The sequence below is a fragment of the Aulonocara sp. 'chitande type north' Nkhata Bay genome, linkage group LG13, assembly GCF_057382095.1.
Source record: "Aulonocara sp. 'chitande type north' Nkhata Bay isolate Kocher_YH1m ecotype deep benthic linkage group LG13, A_spYH_male_GT1.1, whole genome shotgun sequence".
Taxonomy (NCBI): domain Eukaryota; kingdom Metazoa; phylum Chordata; class Actinopteri; order Cichliformes; family Cichlidae; genus Aulonocara; species Aulonocara sp. 'chitande type north' Nkhata Bay.
Genome location: NC_141356.1, coordinates 7,651,532 through 7,673,474, shown reverse-complemented (window position 1 = coordinate 7,673,474; position 21,943 = coordinate 7,651,532). Strand labels below are relative to the sequence as shown.

The following is a 21,943-nucleotide window of genomic DNA, read 5'->3' as shown; positions in this document are numbered from 1 at the left end:
TAAAATCAGACTAATAATCAGTGAGTTTAAAACGGTCACAGGTATGTATCTGTGGCTCTGTATTAATGCCACAGTCAGCAGACACTCTCCGTTTCACCCCAGTCTAATGGTTTTGTTCTAAATCACAGCTAACTAAATGGCTTTAGCAGCGCTCTCATTTCCAGGTCCAGTCAGCTGTTAAATGCTGATCTCCTGTCACATCCTCTCCCTGTTTTCATTCCATTAACCACTTCATTTCTCTGAGCGCTCACAGTGACAGATGAGTTCACCGGGGCAATCTAACAAGAGCGGGTTGTTAACCTTTGGCATGAACTCTGGTAAGCTGAAGAGCCAACCTCCTTTTTAAATCTGATGTCAACTGGAGAAAAGACATTAATATCAGCAGGTAATTATTCTTAGGATTAAGTTCATGTTTGATATGTGTGCATAAAAGGTACAGTGTCTTCTCTCTTCACACAGCAAACACTGCTGCACTGGCCTTTGTGCTGAATCGTGCTACAATAGCTGGCCTAATGCATGCCTTGTGCAACAGATGATAGTTTATGATTAAACCCATGCTGATAGGTGGTTGAATAGCTTAGCAGCAGTGAGGATTTTTGCTCAGGCTCCTGCAAGGGCAGCTAGGCGGGGACCATGAATGGATTTATTCCAGTTGCTCTCACTGGCTCCCACAGCAGATTTGCATCTGTGCAACAGGCTGCTGGAGCTGAATCTCCCCTGTGCATGAAAAGCCTCTGCAGACATGGTGAGTACACAACCTTTCTACACTGTCTCCCACATGGAGCTGTTGACATTTCCTCGCTGTCACAGGTAGCACTCTGCTCTACATGATAAGATTTCATTGCAGACTGACATTTCAGGTTTTCAAGCTAGATAAATACAATAAAGTGTCATGCATGCTAACATGAGTTTGGAGGAGGAGAGATGTTCACAGCAAGCCACGGTGAGGTTTGTTTGAAGTTTGAGGTTTTAACCAGCGGTAATCGTTTCTGTAGTGCCCATTCATGCCACAGATCGAGCAGATTAGACCGTTGCTATGATACCTGTTGATGTCACTGCTCGGTCTGAGGCTCTGGTCCTGACATCTGTCTGCTCTGCTGGTACATAATTGTGACTGCTCAGCTAGGGACAGAGCGTTCATGTGTAGATTGTGCAATAAAATGCTATCTATTTGGACGATGTTATGCAATGTTGACTCTGCAGGGCTGAATGAAATAAATTTCACTTTGAACCTGTGTTGTGACCCTGCATCATGTGTTAGAGGAAAAGACCAACCACCACCACCCCCTCTCCACCACCACATGCCTTTGAACCAGCTAGATTTTTAAACTAGGAATGTGGCCTCTCATTGTTTCCAGATGGTTTCCTCTACAACCAATCAGAGTTTGTGTTTGTGAAACTGCCCCTCTCAAATCTGCTGCACTGTTCCCTCTGCTCTGTCCTCACAGGCTGGTAAGGTCCAAGCTCTGACTGAAGAGGAGAGGGCCCACATACTCCCCTTGCTACGCAACGCTCAGTGGGTGGAGGTCGTTGGACGAGATGCTATTTACAAAGAGTTTATTTTCAAAGACTTCAATCAGGTTCTTGCATCATTGTCAAATATCACTTTTAAACTTAAATGACCCATATAACCGCTCTACCTTTTTATTTTAATTTTTGTATTTCTCCCCCTCCAGGCTTTTGGCTTCATGTCCAGAGTGGCTTTACATGCAGAGAAGTTGGACCACCATCCTGAGTGGTTCAATGTCTATAATAAGGTACGCAAGCCTAATAATATATGAAAATAAGATTACAGCCTATGGGGTGGGGGTTGTTTTCCTGGCACTGTGGACAGCTGGCTTTTGTTACTATAGAAAAGCCCAACATTGGGATCATGAATTAGCTTCAAAATGACCTCTCTTAAATGTCATTTTTGCCTTAAAACAATAAAGAACATGTGTTTTTTGTTTTTGAATTTAAAAAGTATTATTTATTTTTTTTAACCCAGGGTTAGGGGAAGATGGGATAAGTAATTTTCACCCAAAGCTCTAAAACACCAGATACCTAGTCGACACCAAATGTCAGGTAAACGACTAGCTAGCTGTGAACCGTTTAAAGATGGCAGCTGCAGGTCTCTTCGTCGGGAATTTAACCCATGACTGTGTCTGAAAATTGTGCTAACAGACTTTTCTCAGCGTCAAATGTGTAACCGGTTAATTACATCCATGTTACACGGCAGCCAATTTAGCATGAAATTGTAATTTAACACAGGTGTTACTAAACGCGTGTCTTGTGTAGGCACGAGCCCTAATTAATGTGATTAATACCACGTGAGTTTCTCATTTCCAAGTCAAAATGGCTTTTGCTAAACTTGCAGTGTTTCCTGTTGTGCACTCAGGGTGTCGTCTGGTTTTGTCAAAACCTTAAAGGACACTTTCCCAGGGTCTTACCTTGTGCTCATGCTTCACCTGTAATGACTCCATAACAAATGGCGGCAAAGCTCTTTGTCGAGTGGCATTTTGAAGAAAACTCATTCAAATTTGCATTGATTCACCACTTTGTGCATTCTCCTTAACGCAGGTCCAGATAACTCTCAGCACGCATGACTGTGGAGGGCTGTCCCAACGTGACATCTCTTTGGCCACCTTGATTGACCAGGCATCTCTAATGTGAGCAGAATGTCACCGGTCAAGGCAGAGAAAACTAAAGTGCTCTTCACATGGGTTTTTATTTAAAGGGGGGTGGTAATTATAAGCTTAAGGAAATGGTATAAATTCCAATGGTACATTCATCTTTCTGTCCCAACTATAGGCCCATTCCTGCCAGAGCGCAATGGAGCGATGCTCCGCCAAGTTCTCAACAAGCGAAGAAATAAAATACTGTAATTGAACTAATCTGGCTTAAATTTAAACGTCATTAAAGAATATCTAATGATCCAATAAACCAAACTGTATGGTCAAAGCTATAAAACTGATATTTGCAGCTTATTGCGTATCTGTTTGGAGTTCCCAGTCAAACTTTTTTGGGGGGCAGCATCGTATTTAAATAAATCGTACATACACGATTTACTAAGTGTATGTGTATACAATTAACTTCAAACTGTGCTGAAATTAATACCGGGAACACGTCTGACAGTAACTGTGTTACATTTGTTTTGCTCCAAATGATGAGGGTGCTAAAGCTTTGGCTGTCACACAACCATAAGGATGGTTAATACAGGCAGCAAGTTCATTTCTTGACAGTGATCTGAAGGGTTCGCGATGTTTCAAGGTGTTGGTCAGGTTTCCAATCAGACTGGTCCATCATCACATGACGTGCAGAGAGGAAAACAGTAATGTGCGCATGCAGCACAGTAACTTCATTAACTGGGAGTATGGTCAGGTCCTGACCGTAAATGAGTTTGTGTTCGTCTACACCGTATTGTACCGCAGTCAAGTGAGCCCTCACATACGACGTCACAGTCAAGATAGCCGCACCTAAAATGTTGTTGCACTATTCTTACGCATATTACGGTACGGGTGCCGAATGGCTTAGAAACGCGAGTTTTCTGTATACTGGCGTTTCACGATTTTACTGCTCAATCCACTTCGACTTTTGAAATATTAGCAGTTGATATATAACAAATTACTTTATGATTCTCACACTGCACATTAAAAATAACAAAAAATGTTATATATTCTGTAAGAGTTGATAACATATACAAAGCATTGTCTTCTCACTATACTGTACATTTCTGTTCACATGACCTTATGCCCAACTAAATAAAAATTGCTGTACTGTATTTTTGATATTGTGGGGGGGTTTTGTGTTGTTGTTTGCTTTGGGTTTTTTTGTTACAAGAAAATTGTTTGAGGTGCCGCTAATATTTCACTGGATTCTTCCTCTGAGTTACCTCCACTCTTCCTCCTCTGCCTCACAGCCCAAATAATTTTACAGTTTCAGAGAAAATTAACAGTAAACTCTACTCAAATTACATTACAATATTCTCATCTTTGAACTGATAATACAGGGAAGCTGTAAGAGGTGACGCCAATATTTCACTTGATTCTTACTCTAGGTCATCCTCACTCTTCCCACTCCGACTCACAGCCCAATTAACTGTATGGTTTCAGAGAAAATTAACTCTACCCAATTTACATATTCTCAACTTTCAGCTGATATTACAAGGAAACTGTAAGAGGTGATGCCAATATTTCACTGGATTCCTACTCTGGATCACCCTTCCTCTTCCTGCTTACAGCCCACTGAACTGCCCACAGAAAATTCTACATAGAGAGATAGACAGATGCTGTATTTATCCTGCCACATAATGAAGAGTTATTGTACACTTTTACAGAGAGAACAATAGGAATGATTTCCTGAAGTGTTCTTCATGGCTGAAAGTTTGAATCAGTTAGAGGGAGGAGCCGTGCTTCTTTACAAGGGTGGAATGGAGCAGGTGTGATGGGTTGTCCATAATTTTAGTGACCTCTGACCCTTGCTGACTCAAACTCCTCCAAATTCTCACCATTGGTGTTTCTAACCTTGCAGAATAATTTGTTCTTCCATTTGAGATTTCATTTACTTTATCAGTTGAAATTACAAGTTACAGCGCGCTGGGCATCAAATCACGTCCGTCAGCAGTTTGAATATTGTGAAAAAAGAATAGCATATATGTACATTATGGAGTGCACAGTGTTGAAGTTCCGGTAGGTGAGAGCGAGGCGTCTATGAAGTGTCACTGTTCAGCAGTCCGATGGCCTGATGAAAGAAGCTGTCCTTTAGTCTGCTGGTTCGGGACCGGATACTGCAGTACCTCCTGCCTGACGGAAGTAGTTTGAACAGTGTGTGACTGGGGTGACAGGAGTGATTGATCCTCCCTGCTTTCCTCTGACAACGCTTCTTGTACAGTCATGGCCAAAAGTTTTGAGAATGACACAAATATTAGTTTTTACAAAGTTTGCTGCTAAACTGCTTTTAGATCTTTGTCTCAGTCGTTTCTGTGATGTACTGAAATATAATTACAAGCACTTCATACGTTTCAAAGGCTTTTATCGATAATTACATGACATTTATGCAAAGAGTCAGTATTTGCAGTGTTGGCCCTTCTTTTTCAGGACCTCTGCAATTCGACTGGGCATGCTCTCAATCAACTTCTGGGCCAAATCCTGACTGATAGCAACCGATTCTGTCATAATCACTTCTTGGAGTTTGTCAGAATTAGTGGGTTTTTGTTTGTTCACCCGCCTCTTGAACAAGTTCTCAATGGGATTAAGATCTGGGGAGTTTCCAGGCCATGGACCCAAAATTTCAACGTTTTGTTCCCCGAGCCACTTAGTTATCACTTTTGCCTTATGGCACGGTGCTCCATCGTGCTGGAAAATGGATTGTTCTTCACCAAACTGTTGTTGGATTGTTGGAAAAAGTTGCTGTTGGAGGGTGTTTTGGTACCATTCTTTATTCATGGCTGTGTTTTTGGGCAAAATTGTGAGTGAGCCCACTCCCTTGGATGAGAAGCAACCCCACACATGAAAGGTCTCAGGATGCTGTTGGCATGACACAGGACTGATGGTAGCGCTCACCTTTTCTTCTCCGGACAAGCCTTTTTTCAGATGCCCCAAACAATCGGAAAGAGGCTTCATTGGAGAATATGACTTTGCCCCAGTCCTCAGCAGTCCATTCACCATACTTTCTACAGAAGATCAATCTGTCACCGTCAACAGCAGTGCCGTTGACGGTGATGGGGGTATGTGCTTCTCTACACATCTGGAAGTCTACTATCTAGCACACCTGGATGTGAACCAGCGGTCTGCTTCACAAAAAGGATGCCCCTCTTAGCAGCCAAAACAGTTTTATACCACAACAAAAACAAGTATTAGTATGACTATCTTCTGGATAGTGACGCGGCGGTCCTGCCATTTCCCCCTGTGGATCTTCTCCTCCACTCCGTCCACGTCTCAGCTCGTTTGCATCTGCTACTTTCCTGGAAAAAAGAAAGAAAAACACCTCCCTAGCCAAACCTGGATTATTAATATTATCTAGCAATTCTTAGCCGGTTATTTTGTACCTATAATGAACAAAAATATAAACGCAACACTTTTGCTCCCATTTTTCATGAGCTGAACTCAAAGATCTGAAACATTTTTTACTCACACAAAGGACCCATAACTATCAAATATTGTTCACAAATCTGTTTAAATCTGTGTTAGTGAGCACTTCTCCTTTGCCGAGATTATCCATCCCTGCCCACAGGTGTGGCATGTCAAGGTGCTGATTAGACAGCATGAATATTGCACAGGTTTCCCTTTGGCCTTTTATTGTGGGCGGTCTATGTCGGAACTGGGTTGACGACCAGGCCGCACAATCTTCATATCTGGGCCTCATCTAGTGTCCAGAAATCCAGCTGTTACACACACATCTCAGGTTTTTACTTCTCTGGAGGAAACGCACCACCTGCCTCTCTTGAACAGCTGTCTCAACAAGATCACACACCTCCCATCAGTTTTAACCGGTTACAAATTCACTTATTCTGCAAGGAAAAAAGCGAGGAACAGAGAGAGCAGGAGGGAACCTAAGTTGAAACTGTGCACAGACGACTTTAAGATTTGTACATAAAGGCAATCTAACATTTGATCGCGTGATCAGTGACAAATGAATAAGTATGTAAACTGCCACTATGTTTACATGCTCCGCTTAACGTGGAAATGCGTGTGGTCGGTGCTCTCTGGTAGTTCATCACATAGCACCACACCTCTGGTCCCAACATGTGTGTTGTGTACTAAGTGTTTTTCAACTTTGTCATTAAAATGATTTTTCCCCCGTCACACTGTTTCCTGTTGTAACTTAAAAAGACGACTAAGAAATGATTTGAATCCGTTTTATTGAAAACATCACTGTAGAGCCATCTGCTACAGTCAGCTAAGCCCAATCCCCGTTGTTGGAAAGGCTGCAATGTCAGCACAAGGTCAAACACATCATTGCTACATAATGTCACTGCCAGTGAAGATTTACTGTGCAGACCTTCAGAGAATCTGTTACAGGGTTATCTGTGCCAGCTACTGCCTAAAACAACTTACGTAGAGTTCTTGAACATTCAATCATCAGTTTGTAGTATTTCTTCAATGCAATAGGATTAGTCCTTTTTAATTTTTTGTATCAGCATGGCTTTCCGCACCTTATTACTGACAACAGTATTTCAGGATGAAAGCATGGACACACGATGGTATGAACTTTTACTGTTAGCTGGATTGTTTAATCAGTCTTTGAACCAGGCACTGGCTACAAGATGGGAAATTCTTGCACGTGTGAGACTAATTACATTCATGCCAAATCTCTTCAAAAAGCTCCCAGTAAATAAAAACAGTTGAAACACAAACGTTGACAAAAAGAGTCAAATGAAGCAAAAAGGAGCGGTCACACAAATGCTTAAAATTTACTAATCAAGGCTGATAAGTTGTCATTCACTACAATGTTTCTGCTAAACATGTAGAGCATTCCCATTTGTTACACTTCATCAAGGAGAAGTTACATATTGCACAAACATGGAACTAAATTCAAGGAATTTTCAGCAACGTTAGATGAAAGCTCGTGAGAAACAGAGAGCAAGGTCCTTTTGGTGTTACAGTATGCATTGTTAAGTTATCAATCTGTGAGTAACATATCCTGCTGAGTAGATATTTACTAGAATACATCATGTCCACAGTCAGTCAGGGCAAACAGCTGATTTCTCCCAAGTTTAAAGAATCTCCATCTGTGGATCGGTCACAGCGGAGATGTTCCCTTTCAGTGTATTTACGAACACTTTAGTGCAGTCGGTCAAATGCCCCAAATGCTGTAACGCTTTTGTTATGTGAGAAATGGAAAACTGACGCCCAGTTTGAATGGGTTTCACTGGATGAAATAATGACGTTTGCATTTAGTGGAAACTGAGGTAGATTGAATTAGGACACAAATTATTACAACGAGGTGACACACAGGTGACTTTGCAGAATACAGAGGAATAATTGAGTTTCTGCTACTTGATTATCCAAGTAACTGATAAGTAGCTGGAGAGCTTTGGATATCACTAGCCTCTTTCAAAATATTAATGCCCCTATTCTCTCTTATTAAAATTAAGAGTTTTAGTGGATATTAATAACATTAAAAACTCCCATTCCCACCGTCTATGATACCAACCACAGTAGATGAACCACAAATGAAGGTAAATGAGTGCTAACAAAACAAGGACATACATGTTCAGGCTTGCAGATAAATTCTGGTTTCAAGTGATGTACATATTAACCTGATATGTAGTTTTTAGGGCATTGCAATGCTTTTACATTAAACCACCCTTTTGATGATAATACACAGGCATGTACAGCCAGTTCAGAGCAGTGCATCAGTTTATAAGCTACAGGCAGCACAGCGATTCTAGCACATTTTGAGCTTTCGAGTAGTTTGTTTTTGCAAAGTCGTCGTGGACAGTGAAGTGAAGCGGTGACGGCATTGAAATGTTCTGGTATTTTAAAAAAACTGAAAGGTTTTACTATGCAATCAGTAGATATCATGACAGACGTGTATTAAATGAAAGCTAAAATCGAAATGAAATGTAAAACAGAAAAAACAAACACATTTCCTCTACATAATTTAAAATCAAATCAGAGGTTAAAACTCGTTTGGACCCAGTCATGTCTTCTCTGTACCATTTAGGCGCAGTGTTACAAGGAATTTCCCTCTAGGCTGATTAGAATGACAATGGCTTGTGCTTCAAAGATTGCTGCAGATGTTTGTTTTTTTTTTATATATATATATATATATATATATATATATATATATATATATATATATATATAGTGCAGGTATGCAAGATAAGGCAACCGTTGAACGATTTAAAAATCAGAGCTCTGGGAGGAGGCGAGAGCGTTTCCCTGCATGCAGTGTTGTCGGGCCAGGAGGGACCAATCCCTTTTCAGTGGGCTTTGCCGTTGCCATTCATGTGGCTGATGTTTGACTTGGTCACCTCAGTGCTGTAGAGACAGTCCAAGAAACCTCGGGAGATCTCCGTGACCAGGGATCTATCTGGGATGGCCTGGGCCATGCCGTAGATCGCTCCCTGCAAGAGCAGGAACATAAGTGAGCTTACAAACATCCAGACACATCATCCGTCTCCTAAAACAGGTTTTCTCTTAGCTATATACTTTCAGACGCAGAAGGCAGCTGCATTAATAAAAAAATTCCAGTTAAATGGCAGCACAGATGTTACTGTTTTTGTTTGCTTTTGTTGCATTTGGATTCATATAACCTCTTGTACCTCTCCAATGTGATGAGTGAACTGACTGAAGAACAAATGAAACTTGAGAAACTAACTTCTAGTTATATGGAATTCACCTTAATCTGCAGCAAGATCTGTTCTCAGTGTTAACTACGCTGCTGACAAACCTGTCGGGCACAGTGCTGCTTGTCCCACGTGGGTGGAGTTTAAAAGCTGGCACACAAAATAGCTGCTTGTGTCGACTCAAATCGAAGGTTTTATACAGCAACAATGCAAAATGCCACTTCCCTTCCCAAAATACCCACAGAATGTTAAACCGAAAAGAAAGCTAAATACACAGCACTCAGCATGATTCCTCTCCAGTGGCTACACTAGCGAGCACTACAAAGGTGAAGTCAGCTTGATTTGAATGATAAAGGTATAGTTTGGATCTACAGTAATATGTAATCTCCCTTGGTTTCCTCCTACAGTCCAAAGTCAGGTGAAGTAGCTGAATAAGGTATGAATTTATCTATATGCAGTAGGCTCAGACTGTGACCCTGTCATTACAATAGGATTACAACATCCTGTCATGGATCATCAAAGCAAAACTGTGATGTAATGATAAAGAAAGATTGGTGTCTTTGTGTTATTTAAACTTCTTAAAAAACCCACATGTTAATGATGACTATGTAGATAAGTAAACCAAACTCACCATTCCTGTAGTTTTCTCTTTGGGGTTCTTCATGATGATGGCGACCTGCTCTTTGACATCACGAATAAAGTGATCAGCGACCCCTGGCTGAGTGTGCAAAACTGTGCAGCAAATGTGGATGCTGTGAAAGCAACGATTGTGAGGTGTAAATATTTATCATGCCATCACATTTACTGAGACGTTATCGTTTGTTTTACATCTACCTGGACGGGTACTGCAATGTGTTCAGATTCCAGCCCTTTGACGTCAGTGCGTTAGACAGACGGAAAATATCAAAATCATCCGAGCCGATGGCCACCACCGACACCTCCGGATCCCCAAACACAAACACCCCTTTAATCTTGCGGATTCTGACAAACAGAGAAGAAGACAGAAGAATTTTAAAGAAGATAATAAATTACAGACTCTGTAATTTATTATGTTCAGTGTAACAAGTCTGTGTCTTACTCTGTTTTGATCTTGTGAGCTGTGCTGACGATCTTCTTGGTGGCGTCTACGTAGCCGTTCTCTCCCATATACATCATGGTTGCCCAGCAGGCGGCGATGATTCCTCCTGGCCTGGAGCCCGCTATAGAGGGTGAGGCATAGATCCCCCCTTGCCAGTCAGCAGCTACAAAGTATTGGTACTGACGGTACTTTTTATCGCTGTAGAGGATCACTGAGGAACCTTTGGGGGCGTAGCCATACTGGAGAGAAACGTAACACATGCACACAAGGTGCAGAATTAAAACAAGCATATCCCTGTATATACCACACATAGAACAATCTATGTGTGGTATGTATATATACACTAGAGATGGCACGATACCACTTTTTTATGTCCGATACCGATATCATAAATTTGGATATCTGCCGATACCGATATGAATCCAATATAGTGTTTTTTAATCAACAAAACTGTTTTTTTAAAATATCTTGCTGCATTTTGTATAAGTTCATACTCAAGTTTAAAACAACTACACTAAAGCTATTCTGTTATACCTATATGCAAAAAAAAAAATATTTCATAGTTCAGCAATACTGATCAATCTAATAAACTTAAACCTACACCATCCTCCCTATTCTGGTATTTTAAAGAGTACTTAGCGTAAATATTAAGCAACCTAACTAATAGGGTTCCAACTCCCAGCAACAACAAAAATAAATAAATAAAAAATAGGGAACCACCCCTCACGCTCCACCTCATGATGCTTAATCGACGTAATCAACCTTAATTTGATGCAGTGTGAAAAAAAATGCACAGAAATCAATTATTTTTCAAGAAATATTAAATAGATTCAACATCTTTCTTCAACAAAATTGCAGACTGCACAGATGGTACCTTCCCAAAGGAAAAAGTACTATAGCTTACTAGGGTATATATATTAGACTTAATAGTTACTATATACAGTAATTGACTTCTATTCATTTTACATCAAATTAAAACTTTGGGTGTCAGATAATTATTTATTAAAAGCTAGACATTTTAAATGAGAATAAGAAAGAAAAGTATGTCTTTGTGCCCCCTTTTCCCTGTTAATGCCCTATCGGCCCCCCTGGCTAAACTTTGCTAGATCCGCCCCTGCACAGTTACCAGCGTCAGCTACGTAGAAAAAGATCCTCGAGTAGAAAGTAATATTAAATACATTCTAACAACAGCTGATCAAGCTTAAACGTGCTGCTGTTGTTCAGCCGCTGGTTTCCTCTTTCTGGTGCAAAGTGGGCCAAAAGCAAACTAGAGACACGGACTCGCGACAGAAAAGCCGATCAGCTGATCGTTAAGCAGTTTCATGATTGAAGTAGCAGCCGGAGAGGCAGTCACTCCATATATCGCTTGTTAAGCTTAACACAGGAATGCTTTACAAACATTCAGAGATGGATTTACACACTTGCTTTACTTCTCTCGGGGATAACTTTGTCGGAGATGAAATGCCGGGTTGCTAGCGAAACTCCACATGCTATCCAGACCACCGACAGGTCCCGCATGCCACAGCTGCTCTATCACGTGATGCATACTGCTCCGACGTGCTAACGTTCTGAGGCGAGTTACGGCGTGTTGCAAGTTTTGTGAGGTGCTTTCGTGATATTTAATGGATCGGATTACATTTTTTATTTTTCTCCGATATCCGATCCAGTAATTTAGGTCAGTATCGGACCGATACCGATACGTAATATCGGATCGGTCCATCTCTAATATACACACACACATGTATATTGTTCTAGAAAGATTTGATCTGAAGGCTGTTCAGCCACTCCTTACCTTGTGTGTGTCTGCAGAGATGCTGGTAACACCTTTTACCCTGAAGTCAAATGGGGCGAGTGGGTAACCAGCCTTGGCCATGAACACAATAAGAAAACCACCCAGACAGGCATCCACATGCATCGGGATGTTGTAGCGTACAGCCAGCTGCAACACATCGAGAGAAAGTGTGAGGGATTTGACTTCCCAGTTTTTGTCAACAGTACATATAAAAAAAATGGTGCACTTCTAACCTTGGCTACTTCCTCAATGGGATCTATGATTCCATGAGGAAACTGGGGAGCTGAGCAGACAAGCATGGCTGTGTTCTTGCTGATGGCTCTCCTCATGGCCTTGAAAGAGAACAAACAACACTGGAATAAATAATGCCTGGAAACAGAAGTCAGCACATGCTGTCTACGCGTGTTCTCGCTCACCTTCACATCCACTTTCATAGTTTTCTTGTCGAGAGGAATGTGAACCAGCTTCATCCCAAAATAATGTGCCGCTTTGTCAAAAGCTGCGTGGACACTCACAGGTGCAAGGCTGCGGAAACAAAAGCAGGACACGAAAATGATTTCATGACTTTCTCTGGCAGGAACAAGCCTTGACACGGACCCTGTGTCCTGTAAAGCTCGGCTTACATTTCAGGGTGTTTGACGCCTCGCTCGTGTGCGATGTCTCTGTATGCTTTGCAGGCCATCAGTATGCTCTCGGTTCCTCCTGAAGTGACCTGCACAAAGGAGCGGCAAGGATAAGACAAATTCAGTCCACCTTTTCTAAATGTAGGGATAAAGGTTTGTGCATCGGTCTGATAACAGAGTTGCAAAAAAGAAATCTTTGGGATCACCAGAATTTCTTCACTGATCATAAAAGTGGTCAGATATTCAGCAAAGTCTCATTATAACTTTTCATGACTTTGAGTTACAACACAAACTGCAATTTTATTTCTTTGTATTTCTATTAAGGAGACTAGACTAGAAGTGGGTTTTAAATTGTCCCTGTCTATTATTATTATTGTATAACTGTGACGGAAATCCTGCCGATAAAGAAAATCCTTTTCTTGCAAGTGTCTACTGTATGGTGACTTACTGTGCCACAGGAGTTAGGCCCACCATGGAAGAGTGTGCAAGCCATTCTGACAACCTCTGCTTCCATCTTCCGTACGCCAGGAAAAATGTCTGGGTGGAGTGGATTGCTCCATGCAAAATCCCCATATACCTAAAAATAACCCCAAACAAACAAACAAATGAATGACAAAAGTAGTAAAGTGTTGCATAAACTGCAAACCTCAAACCAGGGTGAAACCAATGTCATCGAAAGGACCGACCAGGAAATGAAATCAAAAAAATTACTTTGTTACTGTAAAAACTCCAAAATGTATTCAAGCTTGACCCTGGCCATTAATGCTTGGAATGCCAAAATCTGCAAATGTATACAGAGATGCATACCTTCACTAGGAGGTTGGTCAGTGACTCATCACCCCAGTACACTGCCCCAGAAACCAATCCCTTATCCCACTTCACCTCATCTGCAACAAAAGATTGAGTCTTGAGAAACCACTGGCTTTCTCAAAGATATTATCCTTTTGAAAGATAAGTAGACAAGTTTTCTTATCAGCAATGAAGATTAGAAATACTGATAAAGAAGCAGGAATCTCAGGGCTGAATGAGGACTTACTCAGGGTGTCGTACTCCTTGATTTTCTCCATTACTTTGGCCTGAGAGAGACCTTTGGAGGGAAGCTCTGTGGTGTAGCTCATCCCCTCCTTGAGGGTAAATAGACTAGCAGACATGTCATCCAAAGCCTTGTTCAGCTGGCTCTGGATCTGATACAAAGAGAGGACAGAGTTACTTTACAGGCACAAACAGCAGTAGAGTAACGTAACCCATAACCTAAAATGGATATAGGAGAAGTAACAGTATTGCTGACTGAACAGAAGTAACCACATGTTATCACCAGAGCATCATCTTAATCGTGCCAAAGGTCTGTCATTCCCACCCATCCCCCTCCATGACTTTGATATGCAGTCATCCAAGAATGACTCATAATAACCCCAGACACTCGTCAGCACACACCAGAAGGGGGGAAAATAAAAAAGGGAAGAGATTTACCACTGATACTTACTGCCCCGCCAACGAAGGGTATTTTTCTGATGAGTCTAAAGCACTGCTTCTTGATTCGTGATGTCAGACCTATTAACCAGAAAACACAAGGCAGCAGCTGTGGTGAAATGTTAGCATGCATGCATCCACAAATATTAAGCAGCTGACTGTGACCCATAATCATACGTTAAGGGAAGGCGTAGTCACGAGCCCCTTTCACTCTGCTCGCAAACACACTAAAGAGCTAGATTTTTACCAAGAAGCCACACTCTGACCTTTCCCTCTCAGAGAGCTACAGATGGCTGGCTCTGACCTACTCGCTGAGGAATTTAAGCACCGATTCATTGGAAGATCTAGAAAGTCGAGACAAATGATGGCTTTGCTCGGTTGTGCCGCAATTCCAGATAGTGTGCACTACATTAGCAGATGGTTAGCTGATTACATGCGTTATCTCAAGTCTCAAAGACTCTAGCAGGCCTACTTTGGACCCATTCTTATTGTGTGAAAGATTACTTTCTTGCTGGAAGAGGAAGCCTTTGACCCATAGTGCTCCCACTGTGGTGATCACTGTCACTCCGATGATCTGCCACGGCTCCAGATGGGCACAGCGCGAGTTCACCTGCTGCCGGCCCTCCTCCAAATACAGCAGCACCATCTCCTTATACACCTCCAAGGCACTCTGGACATAGAGACACACAATATGCATTACAAGAGAAGTGCAGAGCAACCATCAGCTTTTCTCTAACAACAATCTGGATTTACAGAAGGCTCAAACTATTCAGTCAACAGCACTCATGTTTCCTGTGATACAGATCTCTTACACGACTATGGTGATATGGGGAAGCTACCACTGAGTGCCATGTATTGAGAAAGTTAGTCACTGTTTGACAGCATAATGACTGCTTTCCTGCAAAATGAGGTAACAGTTAAATTTCATCTCACTTAATCTGAATTTTTTTTTTTTTTTAAACAAGACACATGACTTGTGACTGTGCAATAGGAGCAGATGTACAGGCATCCAGTAAAACACTGCAGGTCAGGCCATAAACCATCAAAGACAGTGACTGACAACACATCCAATTACTTTAAGGGAAAGTAACTAATCTTTCAAGTGCGAGTACTTACTTTTGAAGACATTGCCAGACCTACAGATCCCACCCCCACACACTTTAAACGCACTCGGCACTTTTCCTGACTGTCAGGTGAAGAGACAGCCAACACTCGGTACACCAGGTGAAAGTGAGAGAACACGTTCAGCGAACTGTAGATCTACAAGCAGACTCCTCCCACTAGTCACATAACACATCGAGCCCATTAAGGTAATCAGTCAGGATTAGACGAGACGGGAAAGACTGAGCTACAAATTTACGACGAGGTATAATTTACGTCTCTTTCAAAGCACGATCACAGGTGAATACTTTCCTGTCAGTTCAAATGCGCATGTAATGATTTAGCCCGAGGAGATCTAAGTGAGCCTTAATCACAGTGAAGTGCCCGTCAATGGGATTGCATAAGCGCAGCAAATTTGTCTTTGCATTATCTCCCTCACAAAGTCTTTTTACAACATAACAGCAGGCAGTTTGATCGTGAGGACTTGCCACCTCAGCTGCAATAAGAAAGCTTAAGGTTCAACAGCAGTATCTTAACTAATCACAATCTGTTCTGCCACAGCAAAAATAACACAATGAGGCGAGTCCTCTTAGTGCGACGGAAAGGCCGTTTACTGTGTGAAAGAACAACCTAAGATGTTGCCCCCCCCCCCATTAAATCCTAGGTAAAGGGTTGTTAGTGAGCCATGGGAGTCCTACCCCCTGACCAGACAGCAGCTGCCATACCTGCCTGTTTTGGACAGCCTGTTCTCATACAGGTTTAGCAAGATCAGCTGCAAAGAGCTGACTGAAGCAACAGAAAATAAGCAACTAACATATGTTGAATGGGAAGCTTGACTTGAGTCATGACAGGCATGTAATTTAGCACACCGCCCACATTTGATTGCTGTCACACATCTGTCAACTAAACAAATAAATAAATACATGAATAAATAAATAAAGATTAGATCACTCCCTTTTTTGACTCTACTTCAGCCTCAGATCCCACACACACAGCTTCCCCTCAGGAAAACCTACACCAGGTTCACACAAAGCCTCTTGTACTAGTTTCGTGCTACTCCTTGTTGAACAGTGGACACCCATTCTTTTGCTCAAACCCACCCTATACAACATTTAACTATTCTTCTAATGAGACCTTTTGTTGTTTCAAATGGGAGGTCATGTTCTCGTGGAAATATACTGGGCGTGAGGTGGTTGCTCCTGGATACATGAAGGAAAAAACAGTCAGCTTGCTAAAACATCACCAAAGCTCAGAGAGATGAGGAGATCACTGAGGGGGGAGAATAATTACAGATGTGGCGTCTGGAAATTTTTTATTTAAACCTCTACAAAGCCTCCAGATTGCCACAGTATCAAACGATATTTAGGTCAACATCAAAAGTATGTTTTTTGTTTAGTTTTTTTCCCCCCTTGAGATAATTCTTCTCTCTCCTGTGATGACCTGAAGGAGCTCAGAGTGATTTCTGCCCGGACAGCAGATCTGTTTCAGACCAGCTGCCATGTCTTTTGTCTGCCTCTGATTACTTCAATTAGAAAGAAAGAAAAAAAAAGCACTGCTTACACAACCTTAAACAACTCTCCCGTGGGACTACTAAGAGTAGTGCTTTGTTTAAACTTCCTGCAGGTTTATGTTGAACAGGATTTCTACTTTTAGACAGAGGCAGCCACAATAAACAATAGTGAATGAGCCGCAAAACACGCACACAAAGAGGAAGGATCTTATTTTATTAGACTTTAAACCAATAAAAGTGCACCATGAACCTGTAGTTACATCTTGTATACCATCTTTTTATAACAGGGCCAAAAAGTATCGATGAAGATTAAATGTTTCCTGAAAAACAACCATATGTCTGTAACACGAAGCTCTCATAACAAGAGTGCCTGCCAGTGTTTGTGGACTCGGAGCATCCCTCACAGGAAAACAACTCGGGCCATTAGCTCACTTCAGTACTGATAAACAAGTCTGCTTCTTCGGGCGTCCTGAAGCCGCACTGTCATTGTCCCGTCTGCTACACTGCCTGTAACGTGAGACGGAGAGAAAGTACAGAGACACCTACCCAGTAGTCCATGTTCTCGAGGCAAACTGTCACCGAAAGTTCCCTTTATTTAGCCTGCTTCTCGGGGAAGTCACCTCCAGCAGCCTTTGCTATGAGTCCTCTGCTCTCATCTACATGCTACTACCAAACACAGCAGCAAGCTAACCCTGATTGAGGAAGTCACAAATACACTCGCGTATAACTGCACGCGGTCTGCGCATGTGTAGATCTGATGATGCTGTGCCGCTGTGAAATCTACCAATCTACCAGGCACCGCGTGCTTTGTAGATCTTCTCTCCGAGTCGCAGGAACGTCGCACGTTTTCACACCCACAACTGGATGTGAAATGCTGCGTTCAGAGACGCCACGTAAAAGACAATTTGCCGTCATGTGAGTCCAGTAATGCCATGGAAACCATCGTATTTATTGAAATATTTACGCCTCGAGTCAGTGACCTTTACCCCAGAAATGTTTGACAAGCAGACAACAAAGTACCTTTTCGTAATAAATCTTAATTTATCCACATTTATTCAGATGTATGACTGTGCATTGCTCAGATCATTTCGGCATTTCAGTTTTGTTCAGCGGAGAACAATCAATTTTTTGGCAACCTAAAAAAAAAGGTGTCTAAAAACATATATTACTAAGGGTCACATTCTCTGATTCTCAGATAATTATAAAGACAGATAATGGCTCTCATTCCTTGATAGACACGTTCTTGTTTACAACTGGATCATAATCGTTTACTTTTATTCTACTTAAAGTATACATATTTTAACATCAGTGAACGCCTCATTTAGCATTTTGTGTAACAAGACGAAATTCTGTCTAGAAGGGAAAACAGCGCCGCAGAGCTGCCGGGTACTGTAACTGCACATCTAAATACACTATTTTTGAGTGGGATATCTTCTTTTGGAGACAATTAAAAAAGTAGTTGTACAGCTGCCGTTTTATTGATAAAATTAAATTGATCGTCTTAAAAGAACATGAATAAAAAGTTATTAAACTAGGTTGACTTGTGGAATAAGGCTAAACCAACACAATAACCCAGACACATTATGTGTTTTGCTCTTTTGTTGTTGTAGTGGTAACTGAAGTCCATGTAGTTAAATTGCCCTGGATAGTCTGTGCGTCACTTTTATCACATTTAGAGTTGAGCTCTTCATCTGTTTGTCATATAAAACCAGTAAAAACATCCTAAATATAATTCTTTTAGCCTGAAATGTATTTATTTTTTCCCCTAAAGTGACCCAAAAGATACAAAATTCAAACATTTTAAAATTTTAGCCTGTGGTACAGGTGTTATCAAATCTTGTGCAATGAGGCTGTTCTGAGGTAAACCTGAAACTTTTATGTTTTGTGTTCTAAGTGTTACACTATTAAAAAAATGTTTATATTAATCATTATAGACGATAGTGATGATATTTTTTTAATGATACAGAACTGAGCAGAGTGTTTAATGGATGTAATGGTTATAAATGTTTATATGATAATTCCCAATTGTTCCAGAATGATGTTTTCGCCATTTTCACTTTCAATAAAACATATTTGAGTTATTATGACTGTTCTTTTTTCATTTCTTAAGTAAAAGAAGATATGATATTACTGGTAATAGATGTTTTTCCTCTAAAAATGAGTGCTGTAATACCAGTAAAATAGATTCCCCCTGCTTTCTGAAACACTCATTAAGGAACAATCATATATTTATTGCTGTTCGATGGGAATTTTTATATTCTAAATAGATCTATTGTTCAAAATTGAATATAGGCACTTGTTATGAACAAAGTCTTGGCCAGGGTCAATTTTTACATGCATCTTACTATGTGTATATATCATATATACTATGATGTATACGAATAACCCAAATTAAACCTGAAATATGACAGGTTTGAAAACTTCTCCAGAATTGTGCTTTTAGGCTAATTACAATTGTTTGGGATTTTGATATGGAAGCTTTCACCCTTTAGATTGTGTACTTTCATCAAACAACTCAGCTGAACTGACTTTTTTTTCTTTCTTTTTTTGTTAACTGTTCATTGTGATTCACTAGAGTTGCGAACGAAATTGGGCGATTAGTACATATGTTTGTTGAATTACAAGTTTATTAAATAATTTCTTTATTGTCTTACTTAATATACAACGCTGCAAATAAAATCATATTTTTGATTTATTCAGGTACGTTCCTGCCAGCAGACAGACAGGTAAGCGCAAATCCACCATATTTCTTTACGTGTTCTGTAGAAGACTAAAATAGTCTTCATAAATTAAAAACGCCAACAGAAATAACTTTTTATAAATAGGTTATCTTTACTGTCTAAATCAAACATTTATAACTGATTAAAACCTTAATGTCACATGTCCCTTGAAGCTACCATCCCTTCGCTGAAAATTCAACATTTGCTCTTTTTTATCTACAAAGAGCCGCTAATGAACACGAGGTTTCGCAAATAAGCTATCAGAAACAAAGAAAAAAACATTATGTAGTAGTTTAGAGGGTGAAAGGGGGCGACTTGCAGCCACCGTCCTATTTGTGTTTAAAATCTCCAATCTTTACAAAAAGACAAACTGTCTCCAAAGGACACCTATTCCGCTATAATTGGTGTACACTGTCTTCAAAAGCTGGGGTGAGAGGTACAATGCCTTGCCTGTGAAAGGAAACTCCAAAGCACATTAAAAGTGAATTACTTCTTGTGTAAAGTGTGTTCGGGGTCATGCTGGTCACGACGCGCGCACTTCTCCAAAAGCGCACACGTCTCCAAAGGCGCACTCCATACTTTCTAAAAGGCAGTCATATTGTTGAGGGGTCTCACAAGAGGTGTACATATGGCATCCGGGTTGCAATTAAATGTTTTTAAGATGTTTTTCCTTTCTTGAAGAAGTTTCCTTTTCCTTTTTTTCTCTCCCGGCAGCTCTTTGCTAGAAAGAACAAGAGGAGGGGGGCACATTGAATGGCTTCGCTGCTAGTTTGGGATGACAACAATCTGGTCAGCGAGTTGTTGGACTTTGATTGTCCCCCTCAAAACGTCCTTCAGACAAAAAGCCGAAGACGAAAATAAAGCCCCACCTGGTACCTCTGTTTGCTAAAATAATAATAAATAGATTTCGTTTAATAAATAAGCAAAGGAGACTGTAAAGTGAAGTAGCAGAGGAAGTATTAATCAGGAGCATCAGGCAGGTATCACCTGCTCGGTAGCTTGCTTAGTTTATTGTTAAATATTGTTAAATCACTTTTCGTACCAAGTCTGCTCCGATATCTACCATTACCACAGCAACTGGCCGCTTATGTTTGCCTATACTTTGCATAACAAGCAGGACACTACAGCACACTGATAAAAAATCAAGGAGAGAGACTGACAACTTCAACCCACACCTGTCCACGATATCCTAATATGGATTTGGCATCAATGAATATTTGTAAAGTGGTAATATTCAGTTTACTTTAGACTTTTCGGGCCTTTTATAACAGCAAGGCACCATCTCCTATCGCCCTAGTATATTTGTCCAGTTTATTGAAAGCATATGGTTATCAGATTGTTCCCAAAACACATATTTAGACAGAAAGTTAAGGAGAGCTTTTTGTGATCCTTTGTTGGCAATTGTAAATCATGCTTGAGCCCCGCCACGCTTCCCTTTCCTCCCTTACCCAGGCTAGAACGTATCTGCACACTGTTGACTCTTTTTTCTAATCTTTAATGTGTTAAAATAAAGTTTTATTAGAAAATAGCAACGCGTCACTGAATTGTGGCGATCTTGGACAAGTTTTTGGAGATGTCATAGCGCACAGACACAGGCTCACATTATAGAAGAAAACGAGCTTTTATTGTTGCGAAACACAAAAAGACCCTTTGTATCATCGATTTACACAGCGGATTTCACCTTCCCACCTCTCCTTTTTTAGTTTGCTCCATGCGTAATTGTCTTATCCAAATACCGGAGCTTTGCGCTCTAACGCAAGAAGCAAATGTTTATCCAAATATATGCCATTTAAAAACAACACTTGTTTAATATAGGTAAGGTTTTCTGAGCTAACAAAGAGGTAAAATAATCTTTAAAAAAGACTCATCGAAGCAATAAGTAAGGACCAACTTGTAGGAGCTTAAAGTTCTTTTAACGTCCGCCTTACCAGGTAGTGTGATGTGCGCAGAATCGCAAAGAGTCTCTCAATCTTTAACAATAAACAATAATAAAATAATAACTGCAGAGAACTTTTGCATTTTCTTCTTCATCTCGGTTTTTAGCGTACTCTGGTGCACATGGAGCTGATTTTAGAAGCCAGTCTGGCAATAATGTGCTCTGCAGGGCATGTGCCGATGTTTTGAGTGCGTAAAATGTGGCATTACAAGTACCTCTTATGGATAGAGATCGGATAATATTTCCAAAATAAAACTTTGTGTACAGTGATATTTAATTAAACACAATACAAATATTGAATACGGTTCCACCTTTTGCGCATAAAACTAAACGTTGCTTACTTTTCAACCATTGCGAAAGTCTTTTCATAAACACATTATGATTTACTATAACAATAAAGATGAAGACAGCTAGCCTTGAAAGCTTTAATGGGAATTAAAGG

The 21,943-nt window shown here is 40.7% G+C and overlaps 2 protein-coding genes across 4 annotated transcripts; one reads left to right on the top strand and one right to left on the bottom strand.

Annotated features, from left to right (window-relative positions):
* Positions 1 to 582: 582 nt before the first annotated feature.
* pcbd1 (pterin-4 alpha-carbinolamine dehydratase/dimerization cofactor of hepatocyte nuclear factor 1 alpha) lies at positions 583 to 6,789 on the top strand. Of its 2 annotated transcripts, none has more exons than XM_086258482.1 (5): positions 583 to 745; positions 1,449 to 1,580; positions 1,677 to 1,757; positions 2,560 to 2,648; positions 5,076 to 6,789. In XM_086258482.1, the coding sequence occupies exons 1-5, from the start codon at positions 743 to 745 to the stop codon at positions 5,128 to 5,130; spliced, it is 360 nt and encodes a 119-aa protein (XP_086114608.1). In that variant the 5' UTR covers positions 583 to 742; the 3' UTR covers positions 5,131 to 6,789. The 2 variants fall into 2 exon arrangements, with proteins under 2 accessions (XP_086114608.1, XP_086114607.1); XM_086258481.1 differs by lacking the exon at positions 5,076 to 6,789 and adding an exon at positions 2,791 to 3,760 and having other exon boundaries at positions 590 to 745.
* A 1,971-nt stretch (positions 6,790 to 8,760) lies between these two features.
* sgpl1 (sphingosine-1-phosphate lyase 1) lies at positions 8,761 to 17,620 on the bottom strand. Of its 2 annotated transcripts, none has more exons than XM_086258478.1 (14): positions 17,392 to 17,620; positions 14,739 to 14,904; positions 14,248 to 14,315; positions 13,801 to 13,948; positions 13,572 to 13,651; positions 13,213 to 13,341; positions 12,765 to 12,853; positions 12,558 to 12,666; positions 12,375 to 12,473; positions 12,142 to 12,288; positions 10,350 to 10,588; positions 10,106 to 10,252; positions 9,903 to 10,023; positions 8,761 to 9,049 (listed from the first exon to the last, which is right to left on the bottom strand). In XM_086258478.1, exons 1-14 carry the CDS (start codon positions 17,401 to 17,403, stop codon positions 8,906 to 8,908), a joined length of 1,698 nt encoding a protein of 565 aa, XP_086114604.1. In that variant the 5' UTR covers positions 17,404 to 17,620; the 3' UTR covers positions 8,761 to 8,905. The 2 variants fall into 2 exon arrangements, with proteins under 2 accessions (XP_086114604.1, XP_086114606.1); XM_086258480.1 differs by lacking the exon at positions 17,392 to 17,620 and adding an exon at positions 15,351 to 15,929.
* Positions 17,621 to 21,943: the final 4,323 nt, after the last annotated feature.